General features: G+C 46.9%; 1 protein-coding gene across 3 annotated transcripts in view; it reads right to left on the bottom strand.

The window, feature by feature from the left end:
* SUFU (SUFU negative regulator of hedgehog signaling) overlaps positions 1-13,849 on the bottom strand; it is a gene marked incomplete at its 3' end in the record, with an annotated part of 108,759 nt that extends 94,910 nt beyond the window's left edge. For 2 of the 3 annotated variants that reach the window (XM_082673336.1, XM_082673338.1), the window contains exons 1-2: positions 13,501-13,849; positions 9,086-9,220 (exon numbers count right to left, since the gene is read on the bottom strand). In XM_082673336.1, the coding sequence (XP_082529462.1) occupies positions 9,086-9,220; positions 13,501-13,682 (317 nt within the window). In that variant the 5' untranslated portion in view covers positions 13,683-13,849. Of the gene's footprint in view, positions 1-9,085; positions 9,221-12,579; positions 12,717-13,500 lie in introns of those variants that run through there. The other variant, XM_082673337.1, reaches the window with a different exon arrangement.
* Positions 13,850-15,355: the final 1,506 nt, after the last annotated feature.

Here is a 15,355-nt window from a genome sequence, read left to right as displayed (position 1 = left end):
TTATGAATGTGCTCTTGGAGTGGAACTCGTTCATATGTAGGGGACCTACTATACAGGAATTAAAATGCTTTAAAAAATGATGTGGGGCTTCCCTGGTGGCGCAGTGGTTGAGAGTCCGCCTGCCAATGCAGGGGATATGGGTTCATGCCCCGGTCCGGGAGGATCCCACATGCCGTGGAGTGGCTGGGCCCGTGAGCCATGGCCGCTGAGCCTGCGCGTCCGGAGGCTGTGCTCCGCAACAGGAGAGACCACAACAGTGAGAGGTCCGCGTACCGCAAAAAAAAAAAAAATGATGTGACAGTCTGCATCGATATAAGGACAGAGGAAAAATATATCCTCTGCTGGTTATATCACTCTGCAGGATGACAAGACAACTTTATTTCAGAATAAAAATCCTTCCCATGTTGGCCCTACAGACAGCTCAGCTAGAAGGTATGGGTACTCCCAGCTTTGAAGTGTTCCTCATTTCTATACCTCCTCCCCAGAGAGAATGATCAGATAGTCCACACATTCTGGGCAACATATGCTCTGGGTTGTGGGAATGCTGGGGCACATCCTTGACCACATAGGAAGCATGACCATGTGAACTTAACATCCAAGCCAGAAGCATCACCTTTGTACTCTTAAGAGCAGATTTTCCTGGGAACTCACTAAAAATGACCACAGTAAGGCTGCAGAAGCCTTGACTTGAATTTGACACAGGATCCTATCACCTACCCTCTTGCCAATTCCCGACAGAACTCTTTCTTCTCTACAAAGTTGCTTCAACACCCAGCTCAACATTTCCCCTACAAAGCTCTTCCTGCTTAACTATTCACACTCCATTAATCCAAGATACCTTTGAACTGAGGCGCACGATAGTAATAGAGGTCCAAGGGGGGACCTTCCTCCACACGCCCACACAGGTAGAGAAAGGGAAGGGTGAGGACTGTTGGAGCCAGACTGCCCAGGTTGATAGCCCAGCTCCAGCATTCCCTGGCTGGGTGATTATTTCCTTAACATCTCTGTGCCTCAGTTTCCTTGTAAAATAAGATTAATAATATCTACCCCATGGAGCTGTTGTAAGGATGAAATGAATTTATATAAAACACTTAGAATAGTGCCTTGCACACAGTAAGAGCTACAAGTAGTCTGCAATTATTATTACATGTTTTAATGAAGCACTGAGGACCACAGGGTGAGGGGAGACAGCCACAAAGTCACAGAAGTCAGGCAAAGCCTTAAGTTGCTTCCAGCCCCAATCCTCACTGTCGTCTTCTTTCCCAGGGACTCTGCCATCTCATATCAAGCAGATCTTGGGTTTTTTCAAGGACAGAAGCTCGGTATGACTTCTCATTGTCCCCCACCCAAACACATCACCTTCTCCAGTGTTCTGCCTGTACTGGGATATATTATCTCTGCTGGTGGGGTGTGCCGCGCAGCCTGGTGCTCTGTGGAGAGCTCGGCAGCAGGTCAGCGAGCTTCGAAAGTATGTGCAGGGGTGAGGAGACCACTCCCGTGGGGCTCAGGTCAGAGAGGACAAGACCTCTCCACACACTTCTTAGGACCAGACATCAGAACGGAGCTACTGAAACAGGAAACGTAGTTGACTGGGAGACCTCAAAGGCAGGACAGAGGAATGAATTTAGGAGCCAAAGGCCAAAGTCCTGAGTCAGGACCTCTGAGTCAGAATGCTGGGCAAAGGAGATGCTGGCAAACCCAGACCCAGAACACGGCAGGTGTGAGGACGAGCATGCCTGGGAAAAGCTGCGGCGTGGAAGATGGGAGTCTAAAAGGGTGGGCTGGCAGGCAAGAATCCTGGGGCTGAGAGATCTGATCACATCAAACCCATGAAGGCTTCCAAGTTTCTGCCTCTCTCTGCAGGAAGAGGAAGAACTCTCCCAGTGCTGACAGCCTGGCAGTCACTCCTGAATAACCAGGCCTCTCCGACTTTTAAGTCAGTTTGACTGGGCCAGCTCAAGGAATCTCCTCCCAACTGCCCCCTTACTGCTGAAGGACTCCTTGAATCGGAGAATTTAGCATCTCTACTCCATGGAGGAAGAGAGAATCCATGTTGCAAATGAAATGCTTTACAAAGGATGAGGCCACACACCCACACAGATCTGCTAGGAACCCCACAATGCCTCAGGTCTTCCTGTGGTTACAAAAGAAAAGGAATTCTCAACCTTTCAAAATTCAGAGATTGGGGGCCTGAAATCCAGCCCCGAGTGGTGGTTTCAGCCTCAGGGAGAGCTCTATCCCCACTGCTGGCCCTTATTCCCACCCCAGGCCAAGACCAAGGGTGCCCCACTCTTTCTAGGTAGGCCAGGCCACGTGTCCTTAGCAGAGAGCACCACCAATTCACACAATCATCCTGAAACTAAACCCTCTGAGATGAAAGACAGAGGGAGGGACCAAAGCTTCAGGGAGGCCTGCCTTCCAGTGAACCTACAAAGCTCTTCCTCGGCCTGCTGTGCCCAGCTAGGGGGAGGGCTGGGACCTGCCATCTGTGGGTGGCTTAGAGAGGAATTCCACTTGTCAGGCTCCAGAGAGCTTTGGAAAGAAAGCAAAGGCCAACCAGAGGAGAGACCACACTCCTGGGCAGGTATGTTATGGCAAAGGCAAAATCTCCACTGGAAACCCCAGGGAATGAAATGGCATGTTAAAAGGTTCCTGCCAACCAAGCTTTGAGGAAGGCAAATTAGCATTTCCCAACTGCAGGGGACCAAGGCCACACAAAACAACAAGTGGAAAAGTTAATCTGTATCCAGTGTTTTAATAAATAACTCATTTAGTGCAGAGCCCAGATGGGAGAAACCCAAAGGGAAAAAGAGATTATCCACCAGCCCAGCAGAGGCAGCCACGGGGAGCCAGTCAGCAGCAGTTCCAGGTCCCAAGGGAGCAAGAACTACTCTACACTCCGTGGACATACCTGCCAAGAGGCCAGCGTTTGTGGGGCAGAGCCCAGATCGACCATGGAGGTAGAGCTGAGGTGTGGGCTCTACCCTGTGGAGCTGCCAGCCTGCAGGCCAACACCACACAAAGGCTGTCTTTGGAACCAGCCTGGCGCATACAGCGGATGACCTGCGCAGTGGAATCCCACCAGGGAAGTCTGCCTGAGATCACAAACACACTCTGCAACTAGCCAGCCTCCTGTGCCTTGGTTAGGCCCCCTGTAGTCTGGGTCTAGCCAGGGCTGCTGGCAGGACCGGGGACAGCCAGAAATCCTCACGGAGAGTGGTGCTGAAGCCCCCCTCTTCCACAGCTCTGCAAATCCGCACATTCCAGCCCACAGCTGCCTGGCCACAAAGGGAAGGGCCAGAGCTGCAGTCTTCCGACAAGCACTTGGCAGCTGAAGCTCAGCTGTCTCACAGCTCCCAAGCTGGGGGGAAGAGCACCAGGACAGTCTCTCCTGCTGAAGTCAGTTGGCGGTGGCCTTAGGGTTCCTAGAAAAGCACGCTGATCTCCCGTGTGGCTGCCCCGAACTGCAACTTGCTCCATCTCTCCAACTTTAGAAACAGCCTCTTAAGAACCTTTAATCCAAACAAGTGCTCTCTTGCCCTATTTCCTTTAGTGACTGTGAATAGGGAAAGAACTTGGATGGAACTGGCCAAACCAGGGCTCATCCAGTCAACTTACTCTTCTCCCCTCTCCGGGCTACCAGGGTGGGGCTGCTCCCCTTCTGCTCGCTGAAGCAAGCCTGCCAGGAGCAAGAAGAAACGCAGGGGACCCCTAGGCTTCTGCCTGTCCCTGTCCTCAACAAGCTGTGAGGATAAAGAAAGATCTTAATGGGAAGAAGTACACAGTAGGCATTTAATAAATGCTGTTGACTGATTAAAATGGAAAGGCAATACAGAACAGTAGCTAAGAATATAGGCTTTGGGGTTGCTAGAACTGACTGTCAATTTACCACCTGTGCAGTAAGTTCTCTAAGCCTAAATTTCTATATCTATGAGCAAGAGGTAATAAGAATTCCTTATGTCATAGAATTACTATGAGGATAATATAAAGTGATAATTTTATATAAAGAACTTAGCACTCAGGATAGGAATAAAGACACAGATGTAGAGAATGGACTTGAGGACACAGGGAGGGGGAAGGGTAAGGTGGGATGAAGTGAGAGAGTGGTATGGACATATACACACTACCAAATGTAAAACAGATAGCTAGTGGGAAGCAGCCGCATAGCACAGGGAGATCAGCTCGGTGGTTTGTGACCACCTAGAGGAATGCGATAGGGAGGGTGGGAAGGAGACACAAGAGGGAGGAAAAATGGGGATATATGTATATGTATAGCTGATTCACTTTGTTATACAGCAGAAACTAACACAACATTGTAAAGCAATTGTACTCCAACAAAGACATTAAAAAAAAAAAAAGAACTTAGCACTAACCTGCAATATAGTAAAAACTAAAAAGAGGGCTTCCCTGGTGGCGCAGTGGTTGAGAGTCCGCCTGCCGATGCAGGGGACACGGGTTCGTGCCCTGGTCCAGGAAGATCCCACATGCTGCGGAGCGGCTGGGCCCGTGAGCCATGGCCGCTGAGCCTGCGCCTCTGGAGCCTGTGCTCCGCAACGGGAGAGGCCACAGCAGTGAGAGGCCCACGTACCGCAAAAAAAAAAAACTAAAAAGAAACTAAAAAGAAAAAGTTTGCTTAAATTATTACCTTAAAGACGAACAATGCCCTGTACATTGAAAGAAAGCATAGAACATTTTATTTTTTACACTTTTTAAAAATTGAAGTATAGTTGACTTACATTGTTGTGTTAGTTTCTGGTATACAGCAAAGTGATTCAGTTTTATATATATACGTTCTTTTTTCATATTCTTTTCCACTATGGTTTATTACAGGATATTGAATATAGTTCCCTGTGCTATACAGTAGGACCTTGTTGTTTATCTAGCATAGAACATTTTAGATGTTAGGAGACCCTGCTGCTCTCATTACCTTGCTGTATGGCCTTTGGCAGGCTACTGTACTTTCTAAACTGCACAATTTAAGGGAGATGGACTAGATCAGTGTTTCCCATTTGTCTGCGACAAGAAATAATACTGAATCATACTTTAAAAAAAATTCCCTTCTCAACTGTCTTTCAATTTTTTAAATCATAGCTAGGGCCAGGTTCTATTTGGTGTTAGCATGTCTTTTTTAATACCTCGCTCGTGCTTACTAATCTCTTGAACAAAGAGAAAGCTGGCCTCAGGCTCAGAATCTTCTGTGACAGGCCACTGTATTAAGCTAGAATTTAATAATATTGCTTTGTTATCACTGTGTTTACTTCCATAACTACCTTTAAATTACAGCAAGTGATATTGGTTTCCATATATGGTAGTGATTTAACTTTTTTTTTTTGCGGTACGCGGGCCTCTCACTGTTGTGGTCTCTCCTGTTGCGGAGCACAAGCTCCAGACGCGCAGGCTCAGCGGCCATGGCTCACGGGCCCAGCCGCTCTGCGGCATGTGGGATCTTCCCGGACCAGGGCACGAACCCGTGTCCCCTGCATCAGCAGGTGGACTCTCAACCACTGCGCCACCAGGGAAGCCCTGATTTAACTTTAAAAAATATATTTATATCAGGGGAGGTTAATTTAAAGAAAACATAAAGTAGATAATATACTACAGGTGGCAAAGGTTATGAAGGCAGCACTAAAAATTTTGGAAATACTGGGCTAGAAGATTTTGAAATCTCCTCTCCTTTCCAAAAGTGAATGTTTGTGCCCTAGAGGTGTCAGACTGCAGATCTCACCCCAGCCCCTTCCTACAAGGTTCCTCTCAAACTTCACTTCCTCCCTGGAGCTTCTTCCAAACCAGCAGCCTGACTATGAGTCACTCACTCCACTGTGCTCCCAGAACATGTTCTACATCATGGATTGCAGCATTTATTTACCCAGTACTGTAACTATCTCTTTACATTTATCCTCCCTCTACAACATGTGCTCCTTAAGACAGGAATTTTGTCTTGGCATCTTATCCCCAAGACATCTATTATGGTGCTCTGTGTCTGGTACAAAATAGGACTTCAGCACTTGATAAATGCTGAATAAATGAACCAAGGCTTCTGTCCTTTTTTTTCACTGAATGAGAAGTCAAAGGCAGTGTAAGAAGAATGTTGCCAGAGAGTCATTTGCCATAATTCCAATTCAACACCTCTTAGCACTTAAGCTGGGTGATAGAACACTCATCTTTCTGACCTCAGTTTCAAGCCCTAAATTATATGAGAATCAATGAATCAGTTTTAAAGAGGGCTCACCACATGAAATGTTTGGAAAAGCAAACTTTTCTTCAAGAAATTTACCAGGATCGAGAAGAGACCAGTCACACCAGCACAAGGCCAATTACAAAGGTACTTTTGACTTCTGCAACATAGACCAGAACTGGGTAAATATCCAAGAACATTCCTTCCACATCCTTCTAGTGGCAGGTTTTAATACCAGAAAATACGAGGCTCGAGTGTGAGACCTCACCTCAAATGGAGGTCTCACTATTGTCATGAATGACATCTGAATATCAAAGTGTTTTATCACATAGAAATGACACACATATATGAGGGTACTGCTAAACAAAGAAAGGCCCTTTTTCAAATTCAGAGGTTGCCCTTTCTGAAATATGGGACTTCCTCAATTATGTTCTTCATGTCATTTGGGCCTTAGACTCATACCTCATAAGCAGGTAGACTGTAAGAATCTTTAGGCCACATAGAAAACAGTATTCTTTTAACTGGAATAAATCTGTCAACAAAAAGGTACAGGCTAGCTGCACTAAATATCCTCTGCAGGTTCTTATTAAAAATATAAATTAAAGTCCAGCATAGTCCCTCTACTCCCTGCATCTGTTTGCTATTCTATCTCCATTATTAATAATGCAATGCAGGGTCTTGATTCACGCAAGATTAATTCCTTGTTCCCAAAGCCTTAGGCTGACATTGCAATGGATATGTTTGGAAGGCTATAAAGGCAGGCCCAGGAATTGCTCCTGACACGTGATCAGTGAGGAGATGGGGCCTGGGCCTCCAAGATTAACAAGAGAAAAGAGGAAGTTGGGTTGGGCCTGTGATCAGAGCTGTGGTATAGCCTAGTGGTTAAGAGCTCAGACTCTGAACAGCTCAATTCAATCCTAGCTCTTTTACAGCCTACAGGCGAGACTTTAGACAATTCATTTAACCCCTCAAGGGACTCAGTTTCCCCACATATAAAACAGAGATAACAAAAGAACCTGATAAGATTGTAAAGCATTTGACAGGATGATGAAAGATAGTAAGAACGAAAACAAAGACAAAAAAAAAAAAAAAAAGACTATTATCATCTTCTTCCTCATCATAGCATCATCATCTCCAGAATCAACCTCTTAATGCTGAGGCAAGGTAGGAAGAGCCCTGCTACTCTTTCAATCTACACACGCTAAGCAGCCACCACCAAGATACCAAAAAGATGGTATAAGAGGTAAAAAAAAAGATAGTATGCAAAACAAAAAACAGAAAAGGACATAATAGAAAGAGAAATCATGGACTTCCCTGGTGGCGCAGTGGTTAAGAATCCGCCTGCCAATGGAGGGGACATTCCTGGTCCCGGAAGATCCCACATGCCGCGGAGCAACTAAGCCCGTGTGCCACAACTACTGAGCCTGCGCTCTAGAGCCTGCAAGCCACAACTACTGAGCCTGCGTGCCACAACTACTGAAGCCCACGTGCCTAGAGCCCGTGCTCCTCAACAAGAGAAGCCATCACAATGAGAAGCCTGCACACCACAACGAAGAGTAGCCCCTGCTCGCCGCAACTAGAGAAAGCCCACGTCCAGCAATGAAAACCCAACACAGCCTTAATTAATTAATTAATTAATTAATTAATTAATTTTTAAAAAAGAGTATGGACTCTGGAGCCAGACTGCCTGTGTTAGAATCCTGGCTCCACCACTTCCAATCTGTGTGACCTTAAGCAAATTATAGAATCTCTTTGCGTCTCACTTTCCTCAACTGTAAAATGGGGCAAATGTTAGTACCTACCAGTATTTTAGGGTTGTGGTGAAAATAAAATTAGTTAATACATATATATATAAAGTGATTAGAAGAGTACCTGTCTCATAACCAATGCTTAACTGTTAGCTTTTATTATTACTGTTGCTATTTTTTCAACTGACAATGTTTAACTTAATATTAGAATGTGTTTAAATTCAGTGATTATAGAGGGAAGTAGGGGAGGCAGGTAGGAATTATAAGTATTACAGGGCAGCAAATGGAAGAAAGACTAGGATAAAAAATGTACTGCAGGGACTTCCCTGGTGGTGCGGTGGTTAAGAATCCACCTACCAACGCAGGGGACACGGGTTCAAGCCCTGGTCCGGGGAGATCCCATATGCAGTGGAGCAACTAAGCCTATGCGCCACAACTACTGAGCCCGTGAGCCACAACTACTGAAGCCCGCGTGCCTAGAGCCCAGGCTCCGCAACAAGAGAAGCCACTGCAATGAGAAGCTCCTGCACCACAACGAAGAGTAGCCCCTGCTTGCTGCAACTAGAGAAAGCCCACGCGCAGCAACGAAGACCCAACGCAGCCAGAAATAAATAAATGTACTGCAGCTGATCTGAGCACAGATAACTGCAGGTTAAAAGGAAGTAGGTAAGATCGACAGAGGGATAGAGATGGATATAGTCATGATAAAGCAAGTAGAATAAAATGTTAATGGTAGAATCTAGGTAGTGGTACATGAGTGTTCACTGTAAAATTCTTTCAACGTTGTTTCTTGTTTAAAATTTTTCATAATAAGCTAGAGGGGAAAAAAGGAAGTAGACCTAGAGGAATCAACCCAACATCTGGGTCATAGCTGTGCTGCCTGTCATTTGAGCTCAAACATCAGAAAAAGCTTGGAAAAACCTAATGGTTTTGGAACTCTTGCTCACCAACACTTTCCTGCACCAGATGAGCAGAGCTCAGGTGATGACCTGGACCACCTTGGCACAAGGAGGTACAGGCAGAAGGCAGAAACCCAGATGTTTCATGTGAGAAATGCCAATCTCAAGGGACAATGACATTATCATCCCTGCTCAGGAAAACCTCAGAAATAAGGCTCAAGGCTAAGGAACAGGGAGATGGAAGGGCAAGTGTACACACTCACTCATGGACTCTGTTGTCGCCATAGAGATCACTCAGGCCAAAGCTGATGTAGTGCCAGTGCTCAGGGATGTTGGCCGAAGGGCTCCCCACATTCCTGTACATGCTAACATAGTCCAAGGGGTCTGGGCCACCCAACCTGCAAAAGACAAAACACAGGAGTGTCAGTGTGAGCCTGAAATCAGAGAATGTGAAGTTGAGGGGCTCTACCTTACAAACCTAAAGACCCCATCCTAGAGGAACCTGGGGTAAAAGATAACTAAAGGGAGGCCACACCTCTCCAGGATAAGACCAAAGGATGGGCATCTGGAGGCAGCCCAATTCCATAAGCACAAGAGACTCCCTTCTCCTATCTCCAACAGGTAGAACCTCCTTCAGAAATAAAACAGACTTATTAATATGTATAAAATGGATAACTAATAAGAACCTGCTGTATAAAAAAGTAAATAAAATAAAATTCAAAAAAAAAAAGAAATAAAAAAGACTGATTGGTTGACCCTTTGGCTTCCTCCTGTTTCAAATTACCAACCCCAAGTGGGATTGGCAGGGATTATCTCTCTTCCATGGTGCCTATAAACACGCCAAGCTTCAAGGCAAGAAGCGCATCAGTCAATCAATTGGCCTCTGTTGAAAGACCATCCTGATCATCCCCAATGGGCATTGTTACTGGAAGCAGAGGCTCAGCTCCACTCCTGCCTCTTAGACAGCTAATTCCTGAAAGACTATATTGTGCCCTATGTTAATTACAGTTTGTTCTAAACAGACCCAATGCCTCCAGACCCCAGCCCGCACCCCCCAGACCAAAGCTGGTCTTTTATCATGGAAGTGACAAAGGCCAAACTTAGGCTAGCTCGGCTCTGCAGAGAAATGAAGCAGGAGCCAGGCTGAGAGCCCTATGAGCTCTTGCATCTGGAAGATGATCCCAGGACACAGCTGCCTCTAAGGTAGAGCTGGAACATTAAATGATTTGGGGCCTCTGAGAACCACATTAGACTTCCCCCATAATTCCAACAGAGAGGCAGTTGAGGAAGAGATTCAGCCATTAGCTCACTCTGAGGATTTAATTCAATAAGGGTTCCCTTTAGTAGAGTAATTAGTGTTCTTTAAAAAAAAAAAACCCTGCTTTTCTTCAGAATGGATAGGGAAACTTGGTAGACTTGAGAAACAAGACTAAATGGAAACCATCAGCAGAAGGAAGTCTGCATTTAGCCCACAAACACTGCACTTGAGCTGCCTCGGACATCTAACTGTTCCACAGACTGCAAAAACTTTGCCTGCTCCTGGGACAAGGATGGGGTGCACTTTACATTTGGGATCATATGCTGAAGGAATGCCAACAACCAAATAAAAGACATGTTACATGTATGTGATCCCAGCAAGCATGCCAGTACCATGCAATTCAAACACTATTTAAAACCAGTAGGTCTGGTTTCACTCTCTTTTGCCAGGATGTTATTTGCCTTTGTAGAAATCCTTATTCTCTGCTAGGAAATGCTAAGTTATTTATAGGACTTGTAAGAAAGTCGCTACAAATAGCTTAGAATCTCAACTGAGTGGATTAGGAAAAGGGACAAATCTCCATGTCTTTCCTTAACTCTGCTTTCGCCAACTCATCTGACTAATTCCACAACCAGTTAGATTTAGAAAAGTTTGTCGGGGAAAAGAGGAAAGAAAGGGCGGCTACCCCTGCAAGGACCTCATGATAACTGCAGAACCCTGGAACAGGTGGGAATGATTACAGGCTCCATATCTGCCCATCCTTCAGCCTAGGTCCATCCAGCAACAAGTGGCAAAACTGCATCCGCTCTTCCATGCTCCATCTATCACACCCCTGGCAGCCCTCTTTGTGGCCAAGTCTCCCAGAGGCTATTTCATCAAAGAGAGAGGCTTTACCTTAAAACTCCAACTGCAGAGAATGACCAAGAGTCAGACAAAATCAGCCTCATCTCTAAGCACAGAGCGTTCTGTTATACTCGCTCAGAGACCTGATGGGAAGCAGATGAGTATGTGGAAAATACATCTTAGAAAAAGATGTTATCCCAGGACCCAGATCATCCCTCAACTTAAGTCCTTGAACACCTGACTTCATTCACTCCACAGGGAGGTTGCCAGAGTGAAGTGGCCCTAGGGCACTGGTTCTACTTCAGCAACCTGATCACTCATGTCTCAGCTTTCAACCAGGATGTCCCGGTTGGCTAGGGACCACTAGTCAAAGAGCCACCCTTCTGTCACAAGAAAAAGAATCCCAAGGTACCCTGGGCCACAGCCAAACTGAGGCAGCCTCAGTCAGCCATCCTGCTATGAAAATTGAAGCGGGACTGTGGGATCCCAATTGTGAGGTTATCAGTAAATTACTTTCAGGATCTTAACTATGCAACCCCCTCCAAATCTTAGAAAGAACCAGTCACTGAGCTGTTCCCTCTCAAAAATTCTGCATCTAGGCAGCATTTCTAGTTCCACAAAGTGCTATGCAATCCTTTTTATTCGTCATTAGATGCTGGCCCATCTTTCAAGATAAGTCCTGGCCTGGTTAAGAAACTTGCAACAAGATGAAAAAAGAAAGGTTCCTGGGGGGATGGGGGGAAAATAAAGGGTTCCCAAACCAGTCTTAGTCCTTTGCACCTGTTCAATACCTTTTACACACAACTCTATCCTTCATGGCCACTTGGGTGACATAATAACTGTTGCCCAAGGCTGCGTAGGGATTTCTCCTTATACTCAAATGAGGCCTGAACAAACAGCACTGCAGTGGCAGGTCCCCTTTTTTTCATGACACATCCCAATAGAGTCCATCACTATACATATTTAAATATAGTGGTACAATATATTTAAATATGGGTGATTAAGTTATCAAGAACTGCTTTGTACTCAGAAGCTCTCTTGAAAAACTCCTCTCAACCAAAGAACAGTGTGCCTGCTGGAGAGAACTGTACCACTGGCCACCCCTCCTCCTGGCTACCAGACAGAGGCAGGCTGCTCCCGTGGCTCTCCCTAAGGAGCAGGTGGCTGCTCCCCAGGCCCTTCACACGGTCAGCCTCTTCACATCCTCCCATAGACACAGGGAGCTGGCCTCAGCCCTACACAGCCTAGCTTCTGCCATCTCCAGAAGAAGAAAGAGGTTGTCACAGAGGAAAAAGACTCACTCTTAAAGGGAAAGGTAACCAGCAAAGACATCCACTCTATTCACTTCCCCCTTTGAGTGTACCTCCCCTTTGGCCACACCCCAAGCAGCTGCCTGAACAGAATTTCAGGAGTCAATGAAGGGGCTCATCTAATACAGCGCCTGCACGAATGTGGTTTTGGACAGATTCAATTAATTCTCAGTCAACTTTTGGTCCAGAAACACCATGAAGAAGAGTCCCTATAACATGTTTTGCCCAGAGGGGGCAGGAAGAGACAAGTTGCAAAAGAAATGGGAAACTAGAAAAGACCATCCCCTCCCCAGGGGCAGGCCATCTGTACACAGGTCTGATCTTAACAGAGCTACTTGAGCATTACCCTCAGCTTCCCTGAGGAACTGCTGCCTAAATCTGGAAGCTCTGGACCACCAAGCTCCTCTTAACATCTCACTGCAGGATCCTCCGTGTCCAAGTCCCAGGTCTTCATCATTTACTGCAGTCTTCTTCAATTCTGAGCCAAACCATGGATCTCCCTGACCCTGTCTGCCTCTGTTCTAGCCGGTGACCTAAAGCAAAGCAGCTGCAGAGCCAGAAGCAGCTCTGCATGGAGAAACAGAACTGTGCAGAGTAAGCAGAAAGTTTATCAGGAAAAATTGCTCCGCCAAACTTCAAACGCAAAAGCACTGCACTGATATCAATGTCTGAGCTCATCGGGAAGGGATCAAAAAGAGGCCTCCTCCTCATCCCTTCACAAGCACAACGCTCACAACTTGCTCCCCTCCTAACCCACAGACCCACACCCGTCACTACCCTGTGCAGTCTCGTGCCCTCTGAGCTCCTCCAGCCGCGCGGCTCCAAAGCCTTCTCAGATGCTCCCCAGGCCCCGCCTCGCCTCCCCCATCCCACTTCAGCAGCCGCCCCCCCCCCCCACGGCTTCCCCTCGCCCACTAATGACCCCCTACAGGCGCCCCCTCCTTTCACCACGTTTACAGTTCCTTCTCTCCTATCGTTCCCTCCGCCGCTCCTACTCACACCCCCAATTCACTCTATTCTCCTAATCCCAATTAACCCTTCATTCCCCTCCTCCCTCGCTAACCCTTCGCTACCCACAGGCTTCTTTAACCCCTTTGTCCCCATTCCTAACTTGAGCCTTAACTTCTTCCCTCGCAGCAGAAAGCCCTTCTTCCAAGTGCTTTAACCATTCTCCTTCCCCCTCCTATTCCCGCACAAATGACTTGGCCCCAGCGCTTTAACCCTTCTCAGCCCGCCCCTGTCCGTCTCCCCGCGGCCCAAGGCATACCAGTACTTGACGATAGCGGTAACCTGGAGCGGGTTCGGCTGGTCTGGGTAAAGGCGGCGGCACTCTCCGTAGATGGCGTGCAGTCCCGGGGGGAAGAGCGAGGCGAAGGCCGGAGGGGCTGTAGGGCCAGGGGCCGGGGGCGCGGTGGGAGCGGGGGCGCCGCTAGGCCGCAACTCCGCCATCGGGGCGCGTAGGGTGCTGGGGGGACCGGGGAGGGCAGACGAGGGGGAGAGCACTGACGCGCCAGCAGGCGACCTCCCTGGGTGCGACTCCCGGAGGCGATGGGGGGGCTGCAGCGAGGTCTAGGCTTCGCGCCTGCGCAAGGCGCACCGTCCTCCCAGGCCGTAGCCGCGGCAGAGACGGCCAGAGGGTGCCTCGGGGGCCGCGGGGCGCTCAGGGGGCGGGGCGCCGGCCTGCCCTATTCCGGCACCCATTGGCTAGTGTCTGTGCCAGTCACAGGTGGGTAAGGCATGAGTTGACAATAGGTCCCGCCTCCCTCTCCCAGGGTTGCGGGGGTGTCCCAAGGCTCTTGGCCTCCCCCTAGTGTTAGGAGGAACCCAGGTTTAAATAGAGATATAGGGGCATCGTTCTGAAGTGCTAGGGTCCCATGAAAGCACTGGGAAGTGCGCAAAGGGCTTGTCACTGTTATGGTGACACGCTGCTCGGAAGGATTTAAACATATACTTGCCGGGGACTTCCCAGGTGGCGCAGTGGTTAACAATCCGCATATTAGTGCAGCGGGCACAGGTTCGAGCCCTGGACCGAGAAAATCTCACATGCTGTGGAGCAGTTAAGCCCGTGCGTCACAACTACTGAAGCCTGTTCGCCTAGAACCCCAGCTACGCAAGGGAAGCCTCCATTCGCCGCAAGCGCAATGAAGACCCAACACAGCCTAAAATAAATATTGTTTAAAAACCTTAAAAAAATGTCTTACAATGGATTGATTCATTCGGCCATGTAGCGTTAGTTTTAATAGATTATAAATGTAAATGTTTCCTACCGTCTTTGAATATCCATTGACCGTATTGACTGACACTCACACCGCCAAATTCGGGGGTCATAGTTGAAATACCTATTTTGGAGTTCTGTTAGAAAGTAGCAAGACTTAAACTAGGATCAGTTAAATAGACATGGTGATTATTTATTTTTATTGGAGTATAATTGCTTTTCAATGTTGTGTTCGTTTCTGCTGTACAGCAAAGTGAATCAGTTATAAGTATACGTATATCCACTCTTTTTTAGATTTCCTTCCCGTTTAGGTCACCACAGATCATTGAGCAGGGTTCCCTGTGCTAAACAATTGTTTCTCATTTGTTATTTATTTTATACATAGTAGTGTATATATGTTGATCCCAATCTCCCAATTCATCCCACCCTCCTCTTCCCCCTTTGGTAACCATAAGTTTGTTCTCTACATCTGTGACTCTATTTCTGCTTTGCCTATAAGTTCATCTGTACCATTTTTCTAGATTCCACATATAAGCGATATTATATGATATTTGTTTTTCTCTTTCTGACTTCACTCTGTATGGACTTGGTGATTATTTAATACATGGTTAAAATGACATGGTTAAGATGACAATCTCTTTTTTGTTCTGTTTTAAGCAGAGGTATGCAGGTTGCCTTGAGGAACACCAATATTCATTATCTACTGTGAAGCTGCCCCTCTCCATTACCTTTGACTCTCTGTAACTGGGAAATGTTTTAATTCCTAAGACACCAGGTTGGGAATTATTTTCCTGCCTACAATAACTTTTCATACAGTAGTGTCTTCCACTCAGTGATCTTGAAGAAATTCCAAGAGAAAGGGATAGAAGAGAGTCCTGACTACTGCTGCTATTAACTAAAGGTTCCC

This window comes from Grampus griseus (assembly GCF_964374135.1).
Source record: "Grampus griseus genome assembly, chromosome: 16".
NCBI lineage: Eukaryota > Metazoa > Chordata > Mammalia > Artiodactyla > Delphinidae > Grampus > Grampus griseus.
This window is presented reverse-complemented; position numbering and strand designations above follow the sequence as displayed.